This window comes from Calypte anna, chromosome 4B (assembly GCF_003957555.1).
Source record: "Calypte anna isolate BGI_N300 chromosome 4B, bCalAnn1_v1.p, whole genome shotgun sequence".
In the NCBI taxonomy this organism is placed as follows: domain Eukaryota; kingdom Metazoa; phylum Chordata; class Aves; order Apodiformes; family Trochilidae; genus Calypte; species Calypte anna.
The window spans coordinates 612,955-634,599 of NC_044249.1; the positions used below are offsets into that span (position 1 = coordinate 612,955).

General features: G+C 39.9%; 1 protein-coding gene across 1 annotated transcript in view; it reads left to right on the forward strand.

Annotated features, from left to right (window-relative positions):
- SPATA5 (spermatogenesis associated 5) overlaps positions 1–21,645 on the forward strand; it is a 140,244-nt gene that overhangs the window by 5,500 nt on the left and 113,099 nt on the right. The window contains exons 6-11 of the mRNA XM_030450446.1: positions 1,044–1,173; positions 1,795–1,851; positions 2,686–2,809; positions 4,142–4,397; positions 12,120–12,274; positions 18,216–18,425. Coding sequence (XP_030306306.1) covers positions 1,044–1,173; positions 1,795–1,851; positions 2,686–2,809; positions 4,142–4,397; positions 12,120–12,274; positions 18,216–18,425 — 932 coding nt within the window. The remainder of the gene's footprint in view (positions 1–1,043; positions 1,174–1,794; positions 1,852–2,685; positions 2,810–4,141; positions 4,398–12,119; positions 12,275–18,215; positions 18,426–21,645) is intronic.

Genomic DNA, 21,645 nt, shown 5'->3' on the forward strand with positions numbered 1-21,645 from the left:
GCTTCATGCTTTAATGGACTATTATTGTGAAGTAACCTGACCCTAAAGACACTCCATTTCTATCCTCTCTCAGTTAGTGGATCCTTTTTTCTTTTTGAGTGTATTACTTCCTAAGACTTGGACTTCCTGTACACACTGTTTGTATTATACTCTGTCACCACTGGGTTGTCCCCTGTGCTTTGAGCATCATTTCCTGTCTGCTGTCACAGTGCGCAGCCAGTACTCCTCTTGGGTCATGTTTCAGCAGTGTCTTTTGTGCCAGGGTCAGTCCTTCGTTAAATATTTGTCTCTTCTTTTTGTGTTGTAATTTTTCACCTGCTGTTTCCAGCTTTGTGCCCGTTTAATTTGCCTTTTCTGGTCTGAAACTTTTTTTTTTTGGCTCTTTACCTGGGATCATGTTATTACTTCATGTGGTTACCCATAGTTTCTACCCAGTTTTAACTGTTCACAGTAGTACCTTTCCCTTTACATTCTGTGCTTGAATGTGTCTGGTTTGGCTCTTTACATTTGCCATTAAAGAAGCAAAGTCATCATTTTGATGCATATTTTTCATTTTTCCTAAGTGTTCCTGAATCAGTCCTCATGGTATTTCTGAAATATTTTTGTGTGTTGAAGAGAAGTGGTTTTCTGGTGCTGGAAAGTTGAATCATGAATAACATAACATTAAGTGTGTTCATAGATGTTAGGCCATTAGCCTGATAACCATTTTGAAAAAAAATACACCACACAAGCATGTATAGCTTAGGGATAATTATAGTGCTGAACCACTGAAAAATGTAACAGTTTTTAAATGTTGCTCTTTAAGGAGAATCATTTGGATTTTTAAACTAAAGAATGTAGATGTGTGTCCCATATAGGAATGGCCTTGCCACTTAAAGCCTACAATTTTACCAAAATGATGTGTCTGTAAAAGAGTCAGTGTTGAGGGAAAGTTACAATGGTAATAACTGGGACAGTAAAATACACAAGTGCAGGTTGTTCAGTCTGGCATTTATCACAGGTACCTCTCTTTTCTGTTTGTGTGCATGTGCTTTTGTTTAAAGGAATCCCTCCTCCTAGAGGAGTGCTGTTATATGGCCCTCCGGGCACGGGGAAGACTATGATTGCCAAAGCCATTGCTAACGAGGTTGGTGCTCACGTTACCGTTATTAATGGTCCTGAAATAATAAGCAAGTAAGTCAGCCCAATTTATTTTCATTAATTCCATAAATATGTTATCCCAAATCTGTTCTGGCATCTATCTGTTGTGGACAGATGTGGATTTGGAGTCGGCCATGGGCTATCTGCCCAAGAGAGTCAGAAACAAATGGGAAAGGGTTCTGTCAAATCAGGCTTATGTTTCTTCTTGTTATAAAAGAGGTTTATCCATTTGGCTAAGAAATTTATTTAAGGCATGGACTAAATTTAAGAGGGGACTAAAACTGCATCTGCAATTGCATGTTAGTTCTGCAACAAGAAGAGTGACTTGTTAAAGCATGTTTGAATTTAAGATACTGCACTCAATAATGTCTCCAGGGAACCTTTTCTCCCTGTTCTTAAAAAAAATACAGATAATATTGTTTCCAATGCAGAAAAGAAAAGCTTTTTTCTTTAATCTTTTTTCTGTCTACAAGATAGTTATATTTTACTTTAATTTCTTGTCCTTGTGGAAATAATGATTATTATTCATGTGCATATCCTGACGAGCTTTGAAAGGGTGCGCTATGGCTTTGTGAATCGCACAAGCAGTAATTTTCCAAGTTGCCTGGAAGAGGCCAGAAAATGTTTTCTATTAAAATATTTTAATTATTGTAGGTTTTACGGGGAATCTGAATCAAGGTTGCGTCAGATATTTGCTGAAGCTTCTCTGTGGTATGTTCTTTTAGGTTAATTTTATTTGTGTTCGTTTATTTGCGGTATTGGTACCAGCGTTAATGTTCTTAAAAGAAAAACATTTGCAAGAGTCTTTGAATTGTAATTTTTTCCTGCAGTGGTTTTTAAAAGGAAATAAATCTGTTTATACAGAACTTAGCTAGAAGGAAAGCAGTGAAATTCTAGTATGCCTATTAAATGCTTTTGGACACTACCCCTGTTAATGGACTGTTACAGATGGTGCCAAATAGCTCCATCTGTATCGTTAGTGTATTGTATGCTTGTTTCAACAGATGGAAGCATGAGCCAGAGTTTCATCTGGATCCAAATTCTTCTGTCTAGTTTTGTCTTGGGAGGCCAGCATAGTACTGTGCTGAGGCGTGGAAGCCAGCTCTGAAGGAGCTAGTTAGTGTTGGTACTTGATCTCTTCTGCCTCTGGATTAGGGTGGCATTCTGCCCAAATTTGTTAGTCCTGCTTAAGGCAGACTTGTCTTCCAGATGATTAGTGTTCATAATACATCAGCAAAAGACTATCCCATACTGTATTTTTAGAAGTGGCAAATACAATTGTATTTTTTCACTCACTAAATCAGTATGCTTAGTGTTGAGTCTAGAGTCATAGAAAAGGAGATTGAGATCATCTTAAAGATATCAGTTTGCCTAATATATTAATAATTGTATTAACTTCTTTAATTAACATATTCAAGGTTGAAGCTTTTGGCTGCCTAGAGGAGTGGGATGCTTGTTTTCCATGAACAACTTTGCACTTCTCTACTAAGGTGTTTTAAATCTTCCTGACCACTATAATTTTTGTTACTTATTCTTTTTTTCCAGTCGCCCCTCCATTATATTTATAGATGAGTTGGATGCACTCTGTCCAAAGAGAGAAGGAGCTCAGAATGAAGTAGAAAAAAGAGTTGTTGCTTCATTGCTGACATTAATGGATGGCATTGGCTCAGTAAGTAGACAGTATTGAGAAAATTAATGTGTATGGGGGCTCTCTGAAGAAAGTAATTTTGCTTCTATAATGCAGCCAATTTTAGATGTGTTGGTTGAGCGGAAAATAGGGTTAGATGGGACTATAGTAATCTAATGCTTTACTGGATGCTAGACAGAAGACACAGAAAGGGAATGTCTGCTGATAACAGTGAATTGAAAAGAAAGTAGGTTTTCTTCCACTCAATGACTTTCTCTTGCCTTCTCTCACTCCTGAAGTTTTGGAGATAAAACTAAAATTTTAGTGACAGCCCATCATTGAAGTAAGCCAGGTATTTTTAATTGCTCTGAAATCAAAGTAATCAAAATACTTCTGGTGGTGTATGGGCTGCATTATTAAAGGCAACAACAACTTATTTCAAGATTGACACAGCAATATTTTGGACAGAAACGAAAGCCTGCTGAAGAAACAGTAGATTTATTAACTTAAGTGCATTATGGATTAAGGCCCTAAAATCTGCCAGTCTCTTGTATATTATTTTATGATTACCAGCAGGAAAGATTAATCTGTCCACAGTATGAACATGAGTTTCTGCTGGTTTTGTAGTCTGCAAGTTTCTAATTATTTTCCTGCATGAAAGTTGAGTTGCCCAGTCTGGAGTTGTTCACAGGCAGAACATTTCTGATGGCAAAATCTGAGGCATATTCTTCCTGGAGAAAGTGCTTTGTTCACAGAAGGAGAATGGCACTGCAGGAGACCTCCTACCTGATTTTTAACTTATTCACTAAGAGCGAATAAGCAGAGCTTGAGGAAGTTGGCTAGGATTTTTGACCTTGCCTTTCCTACTGAACAGGAACTTTTCCTACTGGACTTTTCCTACTTCTTCCAGGAAGCTTTGTAACCTCCTGTCTCTCTGCTGGTTTTGATGCCTTAAATGATTTGTTTCCCAAATTTGTTTATTCAAGGTCTGCCTGATAGTTTCATGTTCTTATGCCAGTGCTGCCCTTTAGCTTGAACACTTATTTCACTTTCCTTAGTGCTCACTTTCCTGTTATAGGAAAACAGATTCTTGGGGATTAAAGGGGGAGATACTGAGACGTGGGCACCTTGGAGTAAAGTTTCTTTTTTATTCTATGTATGTGCATGCACTGCCTAGTAATGCTGAACTGCAAACAGGGAGAGGTAGGGTGGGATCACTTGTGTGATACATACTCTGAAAGGTTTTCTTTGTTCCTTTAGAGCTAGCAGCAGGGTTTTAGTGTGTGCAGTAGTTGGGAAAAACAAGCAAGAAGTGTATTTGTAAGCTGTGTAACATTTTAATTGTAAAATATTTTGCATTGTTTATGCCTTCAGGAAGAGAGTGAAGGGCAGGTCCTGGTCCTTGGGGCCACCAACCGTGCCCATGCCCTGGACGCAGCGCTGCGCCGGCCGGGCCGTTTTGATAAGGAGATTGAGATCGGGATTCCTGACGCCCGGGGCCGCCTGGACATTCTCCAGAGGCTCCTCAGGAAGGTGCCCCATTCCCTCACTGCAGCCCAGCTGGTGAGACTGGCTGACAGTGCACATGGCTATGTGGGGGCAGACTTAGCAGCCTTGTGCAAGGAAGCAGGTAAGACAATGTGTATCTTGTTTAGAATTTATTGTTAGTGGTTTTATTTTGTAAAAACAGAAAAACTCCACGGTCTGTGCTTTTAAAGAATTAGATGTAATTAATTTTTGTATCAAGGAAACATAGCTGAGTGTGGAATGTGAGGATCACCAGTCTGCTACTGGGCAGATTACAAAAACCCTTTGATTGTTAATAGATTTCAAAGCTGAAAGTTAAGTTCACCAACACTGGGGAATTCCTTGTGCCATTTCTAATATGTTGGTAAGTCACATGATTTAGTGAGTTTTCTGGCGTAGTCAGTGAAAAGTGCTGTGATTTCAACTCCAAACATGACCCATCCTGGGCTTTACTTGTGCATGTGCATACTGATTGTGGACACTTCCTAGTTCAGCTGCAAACAGGCAACATTCACCCACTTTATCAGGTCCTTTTAGAAAACAAAATTCTGAATGTTGTGCAAATTGAACACTCCTTGTTATGTAGATCCAAGCCTGGCATCTACCTGCAACTGACTGCAGGACAGGCTGTTACCTCTGTGCTTTGCATCCCAAGTGATGGGAAGGAGGATGTTTCCTTTCTATTGACCTTCGCTGAAGTTGGAATCCATGCTGTTAAATTGCTTGTCACTTGTTAACTGGGAGTGACCTCTGCTGGGGAGAAAGCAGCTCAGCATCTTTAACTCTGCAGCCAGATGTATTTTTCCTTTGTAGAGGTGCAGAAGCATGATTTGGTTGAAGTATTACATAATCTGAATTTACATTGCTCATGGTTAAAGGAACATTCTTACTTGGGTTGTTTTTTGTCCTGATGAAGCTTCTGTACCTTTAATATTAAATCTTCACCACCTTGTAAACTGTTGCTGCTTTCACTGGAGTTAAACATAGGAAAGGCTAACTGCTATGAGGTAATATTTCTTCTCATCAGAGTGAGGTTATTCCATATGGCAGATTTTCCAGTGTTTTGTCTAGTCTTGTTTGTTCAAGCAATGGGGTTCTTTTGCTTCACTTGAGAAGCCAAGATAGCTGTCTGTCCAGGAACACTCTGTGATATTCACCCTAAGTTTTCCTTGTTTAGTTTTATCCCATTATTTCTATTTACATGCTTGTATAACACATTCACTCTCCTTCCTTAGTGTTTACACCCTTCAGATATCTTCAGGCTGTTCTCATGTCCCCTACCTCCTCATTCATTACTGAGCCAAACTATAAATATTTAGCTCTTTTAATCTTCCCTCATAAATAAGTCCTTCCTGCCTTCTGAGAAATTATGTTGATTTTCTCTGAACTCCCTCCAGTTTGTCAATAACCTTTTGGCAAAGCAGGGCTCAGAATTGAATGTAATATTTAATATATACTGCAGCATAAAACGGGATATAAATGTATAGTTAAGGCTGCTGGTGTGCATTTCTAAATAACCACAATGCTTAATATTCAGGCAATATTGGAATTGGGAGTTTCTTCATAAATGTTCTCATTACTTGTGCCCCTTTCACATGTGATATGTGTGTAAGTACTCATGAAATATGTTTTTGGTATAAGGGCTTTTGGTGGTTCTTGAGTTCTGGCCATCCCGTTTATATTTTTAGGTACTTTGTGGCTGGAAAGTCTGAAAGCTTACAAGCTAAATTTTGTTTATATTCTTAATACAAACTTGAGATCATTTTCAAAGGACTCATCCTTCCTTATCTTTATACTTCAACTCCGTTTTTTAACACATACAATGTTGTGTATATACTGCTTATATAAACCAAGGGTGTAGTAATTAATGTGACATGACAAATGTGGCATCTGTAGAGCTATGGTGGGCAAACCTTTCACTTGTTCTAAATGTTTTTAGGCCTGTGTGTATGTGGCGTGCACAGGATCTGATGCATGCTGGAATGGGCAAGGTGAGGAAGGGCAAGGAAAACCTGGAGGATCTCTGCAGTGTCATACAAACTGTTCCAAACAGGATGTTATGACCAAACAATCATGAAATCTTTACATGTAGATGGATATAATAATCACTTTTGGGTGTTTCTGTTGTCCCCCTCACATGTTATGTAAGTACTGTTTTTCTGTCCTGCAAATAACTATGGTCAGTCCAGCAAAATTAAAAGTAAAACTGGTATTTCTGGTACGGGCAGTGTCACCAGCTCAGATGCAATTCTTTCAGAATTAGTGTACCTCATCTCTGTTCAGGGTGACATCTGCTACAGTGGAGAAGCTGGGATTTACTGTGGGAAGATGCCAGTGATTTCTGCAGTTCACTGCATGCTTTTGTGTGAGTTAACAGCCTGCTGTGGAAAACCTGCAAATACCTCAGTCGGTGCTGGACCACATTCTGTAGACACCGGCTTGCAACAGGCTCCTTGTGGTGGCCTCTCAAGGAGTTGAGTACCCTCTGAGGGTTTCTCATGAACACGGTTATTGACAAGAAAAGGGCTTAGACAAGAAAAGGGCTGAGAAAATGTTATTCTTTTAAGACTGGGAGAGGTCTACTGTGTCCTAAATTATTTAGTAGACTACCTTAAATTTAGTGTGAGCAGCTGTGTTCTGAGGCAGTGTATAGAAGACAGACTGCCATATCCTTGCATGTAATGTCAGTGTTTGTACACCCCTGAGATCTTGTTGCTTCTGCTTTAATTTAGTTGGCCACACTGTCTTGTATTAATTCCCCCACAAAATTATAATGGTTTTAATTTAACAACAAAGATAAGCACTGCACTTTTTTTGGAAAAACATGAAATGTTAATTATGTAGCAGGAATATGAATGGTATAAACTGTACTCAATGTTAGAAGATGCTTAGCAACAAAGGTTTCCAAATATAGCAATTTATTATAAACTTATCCTTCTATGGCTGCCTGTAGCATTTCAAGAGGGTGAATATAAATATAGCTTGGTTTCTTCAAGAAGTGGGTTCAGTCGTATTGTTTACAGAGAAAGGAAGTATTTGCTTTGTAACTCTTTCAATTTATCTTGAACATCCTCGTTCATTACACATAATTTCAGTGTGCTGATACAAAACACTTGGACTGTGATAAGATAGCATCATGTGGAGAGGAAGAACAAATGTTTTTGTATAAATAGTTGTCTCTCTTGCAATAACATCAATTTAGTTCCAGTGAGGATGCTGCATGGCAACAGCTGAAACTTTTTAGACTTCTGTGGAAGAAGCACTAGTCACCTTTTTTGCATCCAAGTGTTTTAAACTGTCTGATTGTAATGCAGTTAAGGGTATCACCTTGCTTAGCATTGAGGATTATAATGGTTCACTGACTTCTTATTCTTACAAATAAGTAATTGAGCTACAACTTTTGCCAGTATGAATCAATATTACTCTGCTGAATCAGTGAAGAAAAAAAAAAGGCAATTGAAAAGCTTGCTCTTAGGGTTTTTGTTTCTCCCTGTAACTGATGGGGAAGTAAATTCCCCTGAAACCTGGGAATGTCTTTGTTAGATCTATGTGTTGGGATTTTTTCCTCAGCTTCTGCAGTTTTGGTAGCCTGGCCACCTGCAGGAAAGGTGAGGTGTTTGGGGTGATGTGATGAACAGTGAGTCCCTGAGGAGCAGCCTCTGACTGCTCTGTCACTCAGACAAATGCTGTCATCCTTATTACCCTGTATTCCTTATTACCCTCCATTGTAATTGTCTGAAGAGAGATGGTGGTTGTGTACCTGATCTGGGAATAAACTACTTCCTCAATGAAAGAAGTTTTGAAAATACAGTTAGTTCCTTCCTTCCTTCCTTCCTTCCTTCCTTCCTTCCTTCCTTCCTTCCTTCCTTAATCCCTACAGTAGATCAGTGCTCAGGTTAGCAAAGTGAATTTGCAATTTTAAATTTTAAATTTTGAATTGAAGCATATAAAGGTCTCGAAGTAGAGGAAGATGCCCTATCCAGTGCCATTAGGAAGCTGAAATTTTTCCATATGCTGTTGCTCATTCCACTGCCATCCATGCAGGAGGGTATCATGTTGGATCTGACAGCTGTCACAGGGAGAAATGTTATGTGTTTTGGGGGTTTGACCATAGTTATTTGGAAGGGAAGTGCCAAATTAGCAGGAAAAGAAGAAATGTTTCCTTCTGTAAACAGTCTTACAAGAAGATTACAGTTTCTTTCCAGCTACTTAAAAAATCTGGTTTTGGGATTCTGGTAGAGTTAGTCCTGGCAAGATAGGTTTGCAGAGGAAATAGCTAATGGGCAGTAAAAGATGTGTGATTATCAATGTTTTGTTCAGTTTGTTTCACCAAGCATTGTGTATGTTCTCTTTTTGAAGCCTGAAGTATGTTCATTGCTCTGAGTGGATACTTTCTATTGTTTACAGTAGTACATAGTTATACACAAACTCCTGACAAATATAGCAGTGTCATGGTCTCGTTTTAGGCTCAGACATTTGTTATTATGATCTAATGTGCCAACCCTTAGCCAAGCTATGAGCAAGAAAATCTTAAAGGGAAACAATGCTGTCGTCCTCCTGCATAGCCTGGTACCAAAGAATGATCATCTGTACCAGGACAGGGTGTTCTGCTGGGCTTTTTCCCCTTCTGTCCACTTAGTTTCCTCTGTTCTAGACAGACAGGATGAGTTGGTGAGGTAGAGCACACAGTTGCTGGACTGGAACAAGTTGTTTATTTTCCATTGTTTATAATCATGCGTGATACATTATACTTGGGTTTTTTTCATTTTATTTTTTAACTGGGATTTTCCGTTTTTACTCCACTGAGTATCATTGTTAACAGTTACAAAGGCTGCCTTCCAAGTTAAGTTTCTCCTCTGCATAGGATAGTGCTGGGGACCAGTCGTGTATCCCTTTGCTATAAATAGGTAGCCTGTCCAAAAAGTCCCATGCACTATGCTGCAGGCTGACTACCTGTGTCCTTCCTCCCCTTCCTGCTGGAATATGCCACTGGAACCCTCCTTGCCCACTTCTGAGCCTTATGACTCTCTACCAAAGGGCTGTTGGCATTCAGTAATCCTTAAGAATGAACTGACACCTGAAAAGGAGTGAGCAAACCTGACACAAATGCTGTGCTCAGTCAGCTTACAGCCAGGACGTGTCCTCTGCTCAAAACCCCTGTGAGTGAGACCCCCAACAGCTGGGCTGAGCTGCTCTGATGTGTGAACCTGAGCTGCATGATGACATCTGTGGTGAAAAACTTGGGTTTGCTGTGCTGTTTCACCTCATTTGCCTCTGCAATGCTTCTAGCAGCATGTGTTGCATCCTGCCCTGCGTTTCTTTATGTTAAATACATCTTTCAGAGTCTCAAGACAAGGATGTGTTTTTCTGACTTCAGCAAGCCTCTGGCTGTGTCTTCCTGTGCTTTTAACAGGAAGGTGCAGCCTCTGGATTTCTCTGCCTCTGTTTGGAGGTCAATCTGAAGTGCAGGAAAGAATGATGATGATAACCGGAGGAAACAGGAAGAATCATGCTTTCTTTCCAATCTGTTTTTTATTATTGTTTTAATGTAAAACATTGTTTCAATTAAATGCTGACCTATGCAGTGGTGTGTGCGTGCACATGCTGAAATGAATTCAGGCTTTGTTTGGAGAGCTGTGACCTCTTTATTCCTGTTCTGGATCACGGTTGGTGCATTTCAAACCCACTGCTGAGGACTGAAATTTCACTCCTACTGCTAGTAGCACTGGAAGTAATGATCCTTAAGAGCAGTATTCTCCTTGGGCATTTATCTGCCCTGTTCTCTCAATTTTTAAAATAACCTTGTTTGTTTTTAAGGATTTCTCATGTATTGAAAAAAAGATAACCATGACATGATTAAAATGTATCCAGTGGGCACTGGGCTAAGCTGGTGCCTGTTGATGCCCGATATGCATAGAAGTGAGGAGCAGAGATCTTTATCTCTTACTTCTTCCTCTGTGACTTAATTTCATGTTATGCCTTTCATGTTTTTAAAATGAGAGTGCCACATGAGTGGACTTCCCCAAAAATAAAGCATAGGGCTCAAGCCCAGTACCCGCTTGTGCTGCCCAGATAGTTGACTGCAGTGACACTACAGTAAGATGTCAAGTTTGTTATTTCCTTGGAAGTAAGTTTTAAATCTGGGCAGTGAATCTCTTGTCTTGCTTATGTTTTTTGTTTGCTTAAAATGACCTGTTTCAGAGGAAGGAAGAAGTGAGGGAGGAATGACATGAAAACTGTCTGGATTTTTAAAATGAGTCAGTTATATTTTATACTTGTCCTCCTGGTGACTATATTTTCCTTTTTTTCCTTGGCCTCGTGGAACGTTTTTATTTATATATCTTATTAGTTCTGGATGTTCTGTGCAAGGGGAAACCTGAATTACAACGTTGCTGGTTTGTTTTTTTTCCTTTATTGTATCAAGGGCCTGGGTATTGAATGCAGATGCTCAAGACTCTGCTGTAATAGGTGATTTATGGAAAGACACCAGCTGTACTGCTTCACAGGGGAAATATTATATCTCTTCACACATTGTATATATTGTAGGAAATGCAGAATTCCTGCTATTGTCAGAAACTTTGCATGTCCACATTTACCAGTGCCTCTAGAAAGAAGTCAAGAATCTGCTGAAATTTAGAGTTGTCTGTTTTCAGAAGGGCTTATCCCTTTTATTCTTTTATTGGCTTTTTTCATGTAGAGATGATCGATGCTTTGCTTGGTTAAATGTAAATAAGATTTAACCAATATTTGTCTTTTTATGGTCATGCCAGGCGACCTGGTGTCACACTAACTGCCTTATTTTTTAATGTAACACAACATGTCACATCCCTGCCTGCGGGTGGGTGTATATATACCTGTATTAAAGATTATACTTGTCACGTAACAATACTGTAAATGACATATTTAGCTGTTTCAGTTCACAGAACTGGGTTGAAAACAGAAGCAACTGAAGTCCAAATTATATTAGGCCTTACATTATACAGTGGGAAAACCATAATGCTTCTGAGCATCTTGCACAACTGGAGCTGTAGTTGCAGTCTCTGGGGAATGTCTGAGAGCTGCAGATGGTACCACTCGGTCCTGCCCGAGGAGTAATAACAAATGGATGTGTAAGTGGGCGAGACTTGGGTGGCTTTTGGAGGACTCAACTATAGGGGCAAGCTAGGAATTAATGTTGAGATTTATAGGTATTATATGTGAGCTGATTTGGCCAGACAAAGGAGAAGGTAAAAGCTGTGCCTGCATTTGAAAAGTGTGATTGCTGAAGGGAACAAGGGAATGTTTGCAGGGAATGTTTGTGGCATTATCAAGAAAAACACAGGTATCTGGCATCTTACTAGATAGTGAGAGAAGGTTCCAATGAAAGTAAAAGAAATCTCATCAGTTTCTTTTTAAAAGCAGCTTGGACTGCCCAGTTCTTATAGTAGAAGAATGGACAAGCTTGCAACTGTCCTATATGAGCTGATTTAAGGTTTGCCTTGAATATTTGCTATCCCTCTTCCTCTGTGGTTTAGAAATGTGTTCAGATTGATGTATGGACCTTGGGAGGCTTTGCACTGTTAGCTTCATCTCCAGGAACAAGGAGGCAGGGCTGTTTCATTCTGTCCTTTGGAATAGTTCTATCTTATACTTTGTCTGTGATCATTAAATACCCTTTTTCTTGCTCTCATCAGGAGAGTTGTGCATGTAATTTGACCTAGTTGGGGCCTGGTGTTGAAGCATTCTCGTGAGCATCATTTCCTTTCCAGTGCTGCTGTTATATTTGTGAGAATCAGAAGGCAGCCTCATACTACCATGTTGTTTTGTTGTTGTTTTTTTTTAATAGGTTTGTATGCATTGCGGAGAGCACTGGGGAAAAGCCCAAACCTGTCAGACAAGGAAGTGGCTGGGTCAGTGATGATTGCTTTCAATGACTTCCTGCAGGGGATGAATGATGTCAGGCCCAGTGCCATGAGGGAGGTGGCAGTTGATGTGCCAAAAGTAAGTTATTTTTTTGCAGTACACCAGTAATATCATTAGAGCTATGTTAAGAGTTGTGGTTAGGCACTGAAATTCCCTACAAAAGAGGAATTTTTTAAAGTGGAAGCCTCAATTGACCAATAAATGTTGTGTGTTGTGTTTTTGTTTGCATATTTATTTGCCTGGTTAAAATTTTGAGGACCTGTTTCCAGAAGCTTAAGGTCCTGATAGTGCAGGAGTGTATCTCCTGATCTCTAGTTTTATGTGATGAGTGACTTAATGGAGTAAAGATCTTAAGGTGTATGCTCAAAGCAAATCCTGAATACCCATGACATCTGGGGCCTTTTGTAAAGCAGGCACAAATTTAAACAGAAACCAACTGTTAACATTTTTAACCAAAGTGTATTGAAACAAAGCTGTGCAGAGATTGACTGTTGAGCTTTTATGTCGAGCAGTTGACTAATTCTACATGCAGTTTATACTGCTATGACCTGAATGTCTTCAGTGGCATGAAATGGTTTTAACTGAGGATAGAATTAAATACTGTAGTTAGGTTATCACTGCCAGGCAGTTACCTGTCAGGGGCTGTCATTATGTGAACAGAACATGACATAAACAGAAAGATGCTGGGTTCATCTTTACCCCACTCACTGCCCTCTCAGTCATGAATTACAGTAGTTCAGTAGCAGTCACAATAGAGATTGGGCTTGGGAACTGATCTTTTTAAGATGACAATGATCTGGCTTAACAAAACTCAGCAAAAGAAAATGTTGTAGTTAATCTCACTAAGTCTTGACTCTGCAAGCTGTTGTGCTGGTGTTCCTCAGGAGCTGTCCAAGCCCTCAAAGGGAACATTTGTGTCTCACTGCACGAAGACGAGTGTTGTGGGAATTAGATTGCACAACTGTGGATGGACCTTTATTCCCAAACTATAGGAATGGGAAATAAAATCAGCGAACAGGATGCTGTACACAGCCAGCTCGGATGTCACACTTGGCTTGTTCGAAGTCCTTGCTGTGCTGGGTGGAAATGCCTGGGCTGGCCCCAGATGGCTGTTCCTGGAAATGGTGCAGTGGCATCAATATCCACAAGGGCTAATGAGTTCTGCTGAGAACCAGGAACTGATTCTTTCATTGCTTACTCTGCTACTGGCTCCTGGGCTCATGTCGTTATCACTGTGCTGTGCCTTTTAGACATCTCAGCCCTCTTGGAGCCAGATGGATTGCTGCTAAACAGCACAATAAAACCAGAAAGAAGCAAGGTCTCAAGGAGCTGCAGGAAAGCTGTTCTGAATCCAGCTCAACCTACTATAGAGGCTCCTGTTGTCCACTGAACCATCCTGCCCGTGGCTTCCTTGCTTTTCTGTTGTTTTTGTTTGTTAAACACCAGCTGAGTCACTGGAGTGCTACTGAAATTCATTCTTTATTGAAGGGGAGATAACACAGTGATGATTCCTTTTGTGCTGAGAGGCAGGGTCTGCATTTGTACAAAATAATGCATATTCTGTGAAGATGTAGAGTAAATTTTAGGTCATCTGCTTAGTGCCTGGTCTTTGTTTAAAGTGGAATTTAAAGTACCACATGCAATGGATTTGGTGTCCTTCCAAAGGAGGTGCTGGAATTCAGTTTAACCATGATTTTGGGCTGCAGCTTACAGAAATGAAGTTAGGTGCTCAGAAGTAGTTGCTCTAAGTCAGCTCAAGTCCAAGGGTTAGGTGTAGGAACTTTGTCATGGTGCAGCTAGGTGACTGGGATGGCAGTGTAGGAACAGGAAAGCAAGCAACAGGAATGCAAACTGCAGCCTCCTGGCTAGAGCTGCTTGCTTGGGGCTTGGGATGTGATGCAGGAACTCTTCCAAACATCTGAAACTCATTCATGTACTTTAGTATGGTGTAGCTATTTTAAAAGGTTTGACCACTGTGTGGTTTATAGACATGCACAAGCAAAAAGATATTTTTAAAAAATAATCTATTTATTGTTATTTAACTTAGATTAGTGTCATTTGCTCTTTATCTGAAAATAAGTATGTCTTATTCTCACTTGATGTTAGTGTCTTAGTGCCAGGCACTCAGCACTGTGTGCTCGTATCCAGGGAATTTACTAGGTCTGGTTGTTGCTGGGAGCACAGACTGTAGCAGAAAGCAGAATGCAGCTTCAGGTTCCTTGGATACCTTTGTTGTTTTTTTTAAGGAGGATGTGCAACATTTTGTGTTGTGTGCTTCTAGTAATGATTTTTAGGTATGTCTTAATCTAATTTTGCAGACTATTTTTCACTTCTCTGATTAGAGTTGTGTATAGAATTACTCTGTGATTCTATTGTTTAACTGCTCTGGTTGAATCTGTTTGATTGCACTAATATTGGAATATGAGTGGATGCTGAAGGAGTTGGTCTCAGCAGAGACCAGGTAGCTAAGAAGCCAAATGAATGAACTGCAGAGCCATTAATTAGTTGTCATGTGTCAGCAACCCTGTCTCCTAGAATGCTTTGCTGATTAATATTGGTATGCTCAGGCTACTAGATTAAATTGCTCTGTTGCAATCTTTTGTCCTATTTAAAAACTGGAAAACCTCGTTATACTTACACTGGAGTAGTAGCTAAAGAACAAGGGAATATATAAGAAGTTACTTGTTTGAGTGGCCATGAGCAAGTGATTTCTTGGTGTCTGAGGATATCGTGTAGACTTTATAGACTGCTTTGCAGTCTGCTGCTGAGGAGTACTTCAGGACAAACTAGTTATTAGAGCTTTTTCATTGACATAAGTTGAGCTTGCTTTTTTTTTCCAAAACATGTGCAGTATTACTGGTAGGGGAATCCAAAATGAAGTGAGTTTGGGGTGGCAGACTAAGCAAGGTTGTGTGCAGGATGAGCTGCTGAAGGTGGATGTGTCACCATGTGCAGGGTTTTTTTGTTGTTTCACTTTTCTTCACTCTTTTGTCCTTTCAGTTGTGCCCAGATTGCTGTGCATGTTGGCTATGACCAAGGCAAATGCAAAAAGCCTGGTTCCACACAGCATCTTGTTTTCCATTTTTCCATTTTCATTTTTTTTAACTTTGCTAAATGTTACAACCTTTTTAGATGGCTGCTTTTTCTGCAGCAATGATATAGGAGAGAGGGGATGCACATTATAAATCAGGAAATTAATACTTTATTTCTTTGGAGAGTTGCACTGTAGTTGCCATTCTTCCCTCTCTTATGGGTCTTTGTGAAATTTTTTAGTGCTATGGGTTTTGCTTGCCTGTTTCTCTCCCTTTGCTGTAATTCAACACTCAGATTTGTGTCTTTGCAGCCAAGAAGTTCTGGATGAGACATCCTTTGCACGTCTGCTTTATTTCTTTATTGCTGTTGCTTAACAACCTCTGGGGAGTTGCTGCTCTGCATCATATTCTGAGCTTTGTTGACCTGGGGAGCACTAAAGATCCCAGCAGTAATGAAACCTTGTTGTCTTACACACTGTAGCAGGGCACTCTTGTTGTATGTGTAAGCTCAGCCCCAAGGTTGGTCTTTAAAATCATTTCCACAGTGACAGAAAATCACACTTCATTGCCTGTGTTGCAAGACCTTTCCTTTGAGTTCATGGGCAAGAAGTGTAATTGTCTGCATGTGTCCACTAGAAGTTGTGTTAATTGTAGTTGGGAAATTACTGAGTATCTGTGTGCAAACCCAATCCACCACAGTTCTTCCAAGCAATTATGAATCTAAGAGAACTCAGATTTTTTATTGTTTTATTGGTGGTGGATGTTTTTTCCCCATGCTTATTGCTAGCCTTCTGAAATGAGGAAAAAAATGTTTTAAGAGCTTGACCAGAAAGTGAAGGTAGTGTTTTATTAGCTGTTTTTGCTTTTAATACCATTGCTTCTTGAATTCTATACCTTGTGTTACAGAAATTTTAAGTAAGTTAACTGAAGTTTTGATTGCTTAATTATTTTGTTTTTAAACTCTTGACAGGCAAACTCACATTAGTGTCTCTATGTCCTGACCCAGTCGTCTCCCTTTCCTCCCCTTCCTGATTTTCAATGTCTGCAGAATCAGAATAATTACCCAGGCTCCTGAAAACAACCTTTGTGTAAGGTGGCCCTACTTCACCTTTTCTGTACAATTCTGTCACTTGCATTTATGTTGAATGACATGTAGTGAGCTTGAAAAATCATTTGTATGCCTCAGAAGACTTGTGCATGTTTATATATTGTGTGAATATTTACAAGGGGTAAAAAAATAACATTTGGTTATTTTATCCCTAGCTTTTTGTATGTGTCCAAAATGACACTAATGGACTTAGCCTTCTGTTGATTAAAATTATTGAGAGTTTCTGATGGCTTTATAAATTTTAAGAAATTCCTGTTCATGTTTGTCACCATCTTTGTCTATCTAGAAAGACATGATGATAGGAATGAGTAGTCAGTGTTTTACCAGATGTAAGTATTGATACTTAAAACAGAGAACAAACGTTATATATCTTCTTCACTAATAAAAAGTTGTTTAAAAGTACCAAGATTTAGTTCTCTGCGGTTCACAGAGCTGCTAAGTAGAATTAAGGTTTGTAGGGACAGGTAATACCTATTTTTAAAAGAAACTGTAAAAGTGCTGCTGTTTCAGGTCTGACTCAGAAACACCAGCTTTGACAGTAACGGAAGATTGGGATTAACTGTCCTGAGCTTAACTATGCTATTCAGCCATGAATTTTGAGTGAAAAGGGGTGGTTTGCATGGGTGGCACAGTGACAGGAAGCAAGTGGGTATCTGTCACACATCTTCACTTTTTAAAAACTTGGATGTTTGCTTCATTGTAATTAAGAACGTGCAGGCAGATTTCAGTCTTTAATTGTGAAAACAGGCAGGAAGGGAGGATTCCTCTTACCTTTAAGAGCTTAACTGAGGTGTGTAAATTGGATATTTCCTTGCCATGTGTTCCCTCTAGAAGAAAGAGAGAGAAATTTGCTATGAGACTACCTGTCTGACTCCTGAAAGGCAGTTTTTGCTACAGTTGAATTGCTTGGCAAAGTCTCTTGTCTTTTGACTGTGTTGATAGCCTAAGATACCAGCTCAAAGTCAGGTGATAGGAATTAATGCTGTTGTTTCCTCCTTCCTTTCTACAGAGTTGTGCAGTTTTTAATTTTTTTTTTTATTTATTCATGCAGACATTTTCATTTTGAGACTAGGGACTTGTACACAGTCAGTCCCCATCTGTTTGCTACCAACAATCCCTTTGATCCAACTTGTGCAGTTGCTTTTGCTTGTAGCATGGGGTAGCATTTCCTCAGGGAATATTGGCAGGCTGCACGAGTTGGCTTACAAGTACCAAAGTGGCATGCTGCTTTGGTAACACTGCTGCTAAAATCTTTGGCTCTCTCTGCTACTGGGATGCTCTGATATGTGTCTGATACAGTCTTTGCTTTGCTCTGACCTTTACTGAATCTGCATTTATTTTGGTAACATATTCCTGGTGTGAGAGGCGTGATGTTCTGCAGATGGGCAGCTCCTCACCTTCTAGTTAGCCTTGAAAGTCAGAGTATTTCTGAGAGCCTGCCCCGTGCATGTTGATCTTCACTGTTTGTTCTCTGCTGTCTTTGTAATTCTCTTTTATGTCAAAGACTGACAGTCAAGGAGAATTTTTATTTGGTGTGCAGTTTGCTTGGACTTAGGCAAAAGTACTTGCACCATCCAACTGCTCTTTCTTCCACTGTAGTTGTAGACTGAATGTGGGGATGCTGGGAAAAGGCTGGGGCCTGCTGACAGCACTGCAGGCAGAGCTGGAACAGGTTTTAGATCCCTTTGCCCCTGACAAATATGTCCTGTGTCTTCAGCAGAACAAATTTAACTGTAGTTGGTTTGCGTGTTGCTTTTTTATGTGTGGTTTTTTCTGTAGATACTTCAGAGGATTGTTTGTTCTCAAGCTTTTAGAGCACTTTTGTTTTTTAATAGCTTTTCTTCATTGTCTGAATTCAGCAATGTGGTTTGCTTTGCAGGTATCTTGGTCAGACATAGGTGGACTAGAAGACATCAAGCTTAAGTTGAAGCAGGCAGTTGAATGGCCTCTCAGACATCCCGACTCCTTCATCCGGATGGGAATCCAGCCTCCCAAAGGTGTGCTGCTTTATGGACCTCCTGGCTGCTCAAAAACAATGATTGCCAAAGCTTTGGCTCATGAAAGTGGTCTCAACTTTCTGGCAGTGAAGGTATGCTGTTTATTCTTACACACAACAATGGACAGTTTATCAGTTTCCAGTGCAAAAAATCCTGTGGCTCTTCGTGTTTCTAATAATTACTTATTTTACAGCAAACACTTTGTAAAAATCAAGTAAGGTTTGTGTTTTCTTATGGAAAGGACCAGTGCTTTCTTGTGTGCTTTTTAAAAATCGATTATTTTCTCACAGCATGGAAGTTATATGTTGTATGGGTGGATAAACTTAATTATTTAAAATCTTCTAAAAAATGGAAACCAATTTTTAAAGCAGTATAAACAAGATGAAGTTGCTTAGTGCATAGCTCTTCTTACTGTAATAATTACTTGCTTGCATGGAAATATTACCATCTTATCTGTTGCATTTCTTTTCATTCCTCTGAGAAGTTGCTTTCTCTACCTTATTGTTCATGTTTCATTACAGATTTTTCTTGCCCTGTTTACCTTTTTTCAGGGGAAATAGTTTTACTTCATCAGTTCTTAGAAAGTTTGCAACATCAGTTTTATCTGGAGTGCTCATGCATAAGTGGAATATTTTCTCAGCATTAAGAAACACTAAGTATAGAAAAACTTTGAATTTCATTGCCTGTGAATAAGTGTAATTGATTATTGAGGGTTGTATGGAAAACACATGAATTAAGTTATTTAATAATACTGAGCTTCAACACATGGGAAGAAAAAAAAGATAGCAGAGTGATTCCACATGGACTAGTCTTGCAGCTGTGTCAGAGTGCTAATGAAGTGCAAGAAAAAAACATTAAGTATTTTAGAAGTATCTCCTCCTCAGCATTAGGATCAGGAACCCTTGCGTGTTGACCATCTCTTTGCTCACAAAGCTTTCTGTGTTGTTGGTTTCTGCACAGCTTCCTCCTCTGCCTGTCCTTTCAGCCACACCATAACTGTAGCTCTGGCTGGTGTCCTCTCTGGAGCAGAGGTGGTCCCACTGACCCTGGAGCCTTGCCTCCTCTTCCCAGTCTCGCAGACAGGCCTCTGGGTCACAGTCACATCAACAAGACCAAGCCTTGGAAACCTCAGCCCTTAAGAAACAGTACAGTTACTGCTTCTTCCATAAAGACAAAGTAGTTCTTTGTACTCCAGACTTAGTGGTAAACAAGGTAACCTTTTCCTCCAGCACTGCTTAAAAGAAAACATTCCTCTTTGTCTGGCCAAAGTACTGATGCCTGAAAGGGTGAGGAAAAGGTAGCAGCCTGAAAAAAACCCAAAACCAAACAAAAAAACAAACAGTTGAAAATAAACATTGTCCCTGTCCTATATTCATCAGTTATAGCTCCATCAGCTATTTTTACTAATGCTGTTAGTTGTCCATAAATAGAAGATGGCTCATGCTGAATGGGAGATATCTGAAAGTGCACTGATGGAACATAGTTTTGTACACTAATGCAGCATTTCTTCATGGTGGAGCTGCAGCAGAAGCAGCTGGCTTAGGGAAACTGATTTTTAGTCCCTGTCAGTTTCAGTCCCTTGGCCTGGAACTGGTTGAGTATTTAATGTACAGATGTTTCAAGAAACACATCTCTGGAGCTCCTCCAGCCTTGGATATGTTGACTCCAGGAAGGGAGCATAGCCCACTTTCTCTAACTTGACATTTGCTTCCTGGACAGGAGACATCCATCATGTACTAAATGTGCTAAACATCATTGTAGCACTTCTTAAAGCACAACAGGCATGAATTAATTTCCACTGCATGTGTTTCTGCAATAAACCCAAAGTAGCTGAATATGTGGGATTTTGTTTTTCAGAGGTGGTTTTTTGTTGTTGTTGGGGTTTGGTGGTTTGGTTATCTTTTTGAGAGAGAGGGAAGTTTTCTTTTCTTGCTTGCAGTCCTGTTAATTTTCCCATTTCTGTGTTATGCCTCAAATATCTGTCCCTGGAACTGATATCAGGCTTTTTGAAATGGGGGTGTGTTTCTTGATAATTTACTTTTCAGACTTGAATTTTCCTCCCAGTCTCTCCTGCCCCGAATAAGGATTTGTGATGAAAAGTGTCTGCTGTGCAGCCTGTAGGATGTGTGTACTCTGTCAGGAGAGTTCAGGTGGCTCAGGTTCTGGGGTCCTTCTTGAGGATGGGCTGCAGACAGGAGTCATGGCTCTGGCTGTGGGAGCTTACTGCTGATTGCCATTGCTCCCTGTCTCTGAAACCTGAGGGGAAATAGAGTAGGTTACATGCAGTGCTGACTTGGTCCAGTGATCTTTGGAAGACTGTTCAATATGTCTGTCTGCACAGTACATTTTATTATGGGTATAGTAAGTCCAGCCCTCTCAAAAAGTGCAAAATGTACTTGACTTGTTCAAGTTTTCTGTCCTGCTTGGGAGCAGCAGGTATTGCCCCTGTCCCAGCCTGGCTCCAGGAAGTCTTTGCATCCAGATGTTGGCCATCTGATTCTGTTAAATGAGGTACTTCAGTTGGGTTACATGTAATCTGATAAATGTGCCATTCTCAAGTGTCTTGGGTATGGCTGGTTGTCACAATGCTGCATGAGGCATGGGCAGAACAGCACAGCATGCAGCCCATGTCTGACTTGCCTATAATCAGGTTGGGAAGATGGGCAAAGTCTAGATGTGATTTCTGAGTAGAGGAGCTGAAGAAAATGACATGCTAACAGATGTTTGACGTTATTTCCTGTTCTCTCCTGAAATCCGTTGTGAAGTTTGAATGGCTGGAATGTGGCCCTTTTGTAAACATGTTCTTTGAGATTTGGCCAAAACTTTTTATAGCTGTATTTTCACCAGGACTGGTGTCCTTTTGCTTTTCCAGAGAAAGTGGGTTGGTTAGTTTATTTACAAAGCAATCTTGCATATAGCTCCTAAGGGGAATTGTTTATTTTTATTATGTCACTTGAAGGAATATCTGATCAATATCACTTTTCTTCATGGATCTTTTGTCGCTTTTTTGGAAAGCGACTTGCAGAGAATATCTGTGGATGTTTTTTCTCTCATTATTGTGGTCCATAGGTGTTTTAACCTTACTGACAAATAAGAAAACCATTGTGCTTTTGTTTTTAACCTAATTGGAAATGAATACTTAAGTTTATTTTATGTTGTCAGGATGGGAGACTCCATCCCTGTACCTACCCAGATAAACTCCAGCACCCCATTATGGTGCATTCTGTATCTGACAGTCCTGTGAGGGTCACAGGGATTTGAAAATCCTTTTGCCCAAAAAATGAGTTGCCCAAAAGCCCAGGATGCTGCATA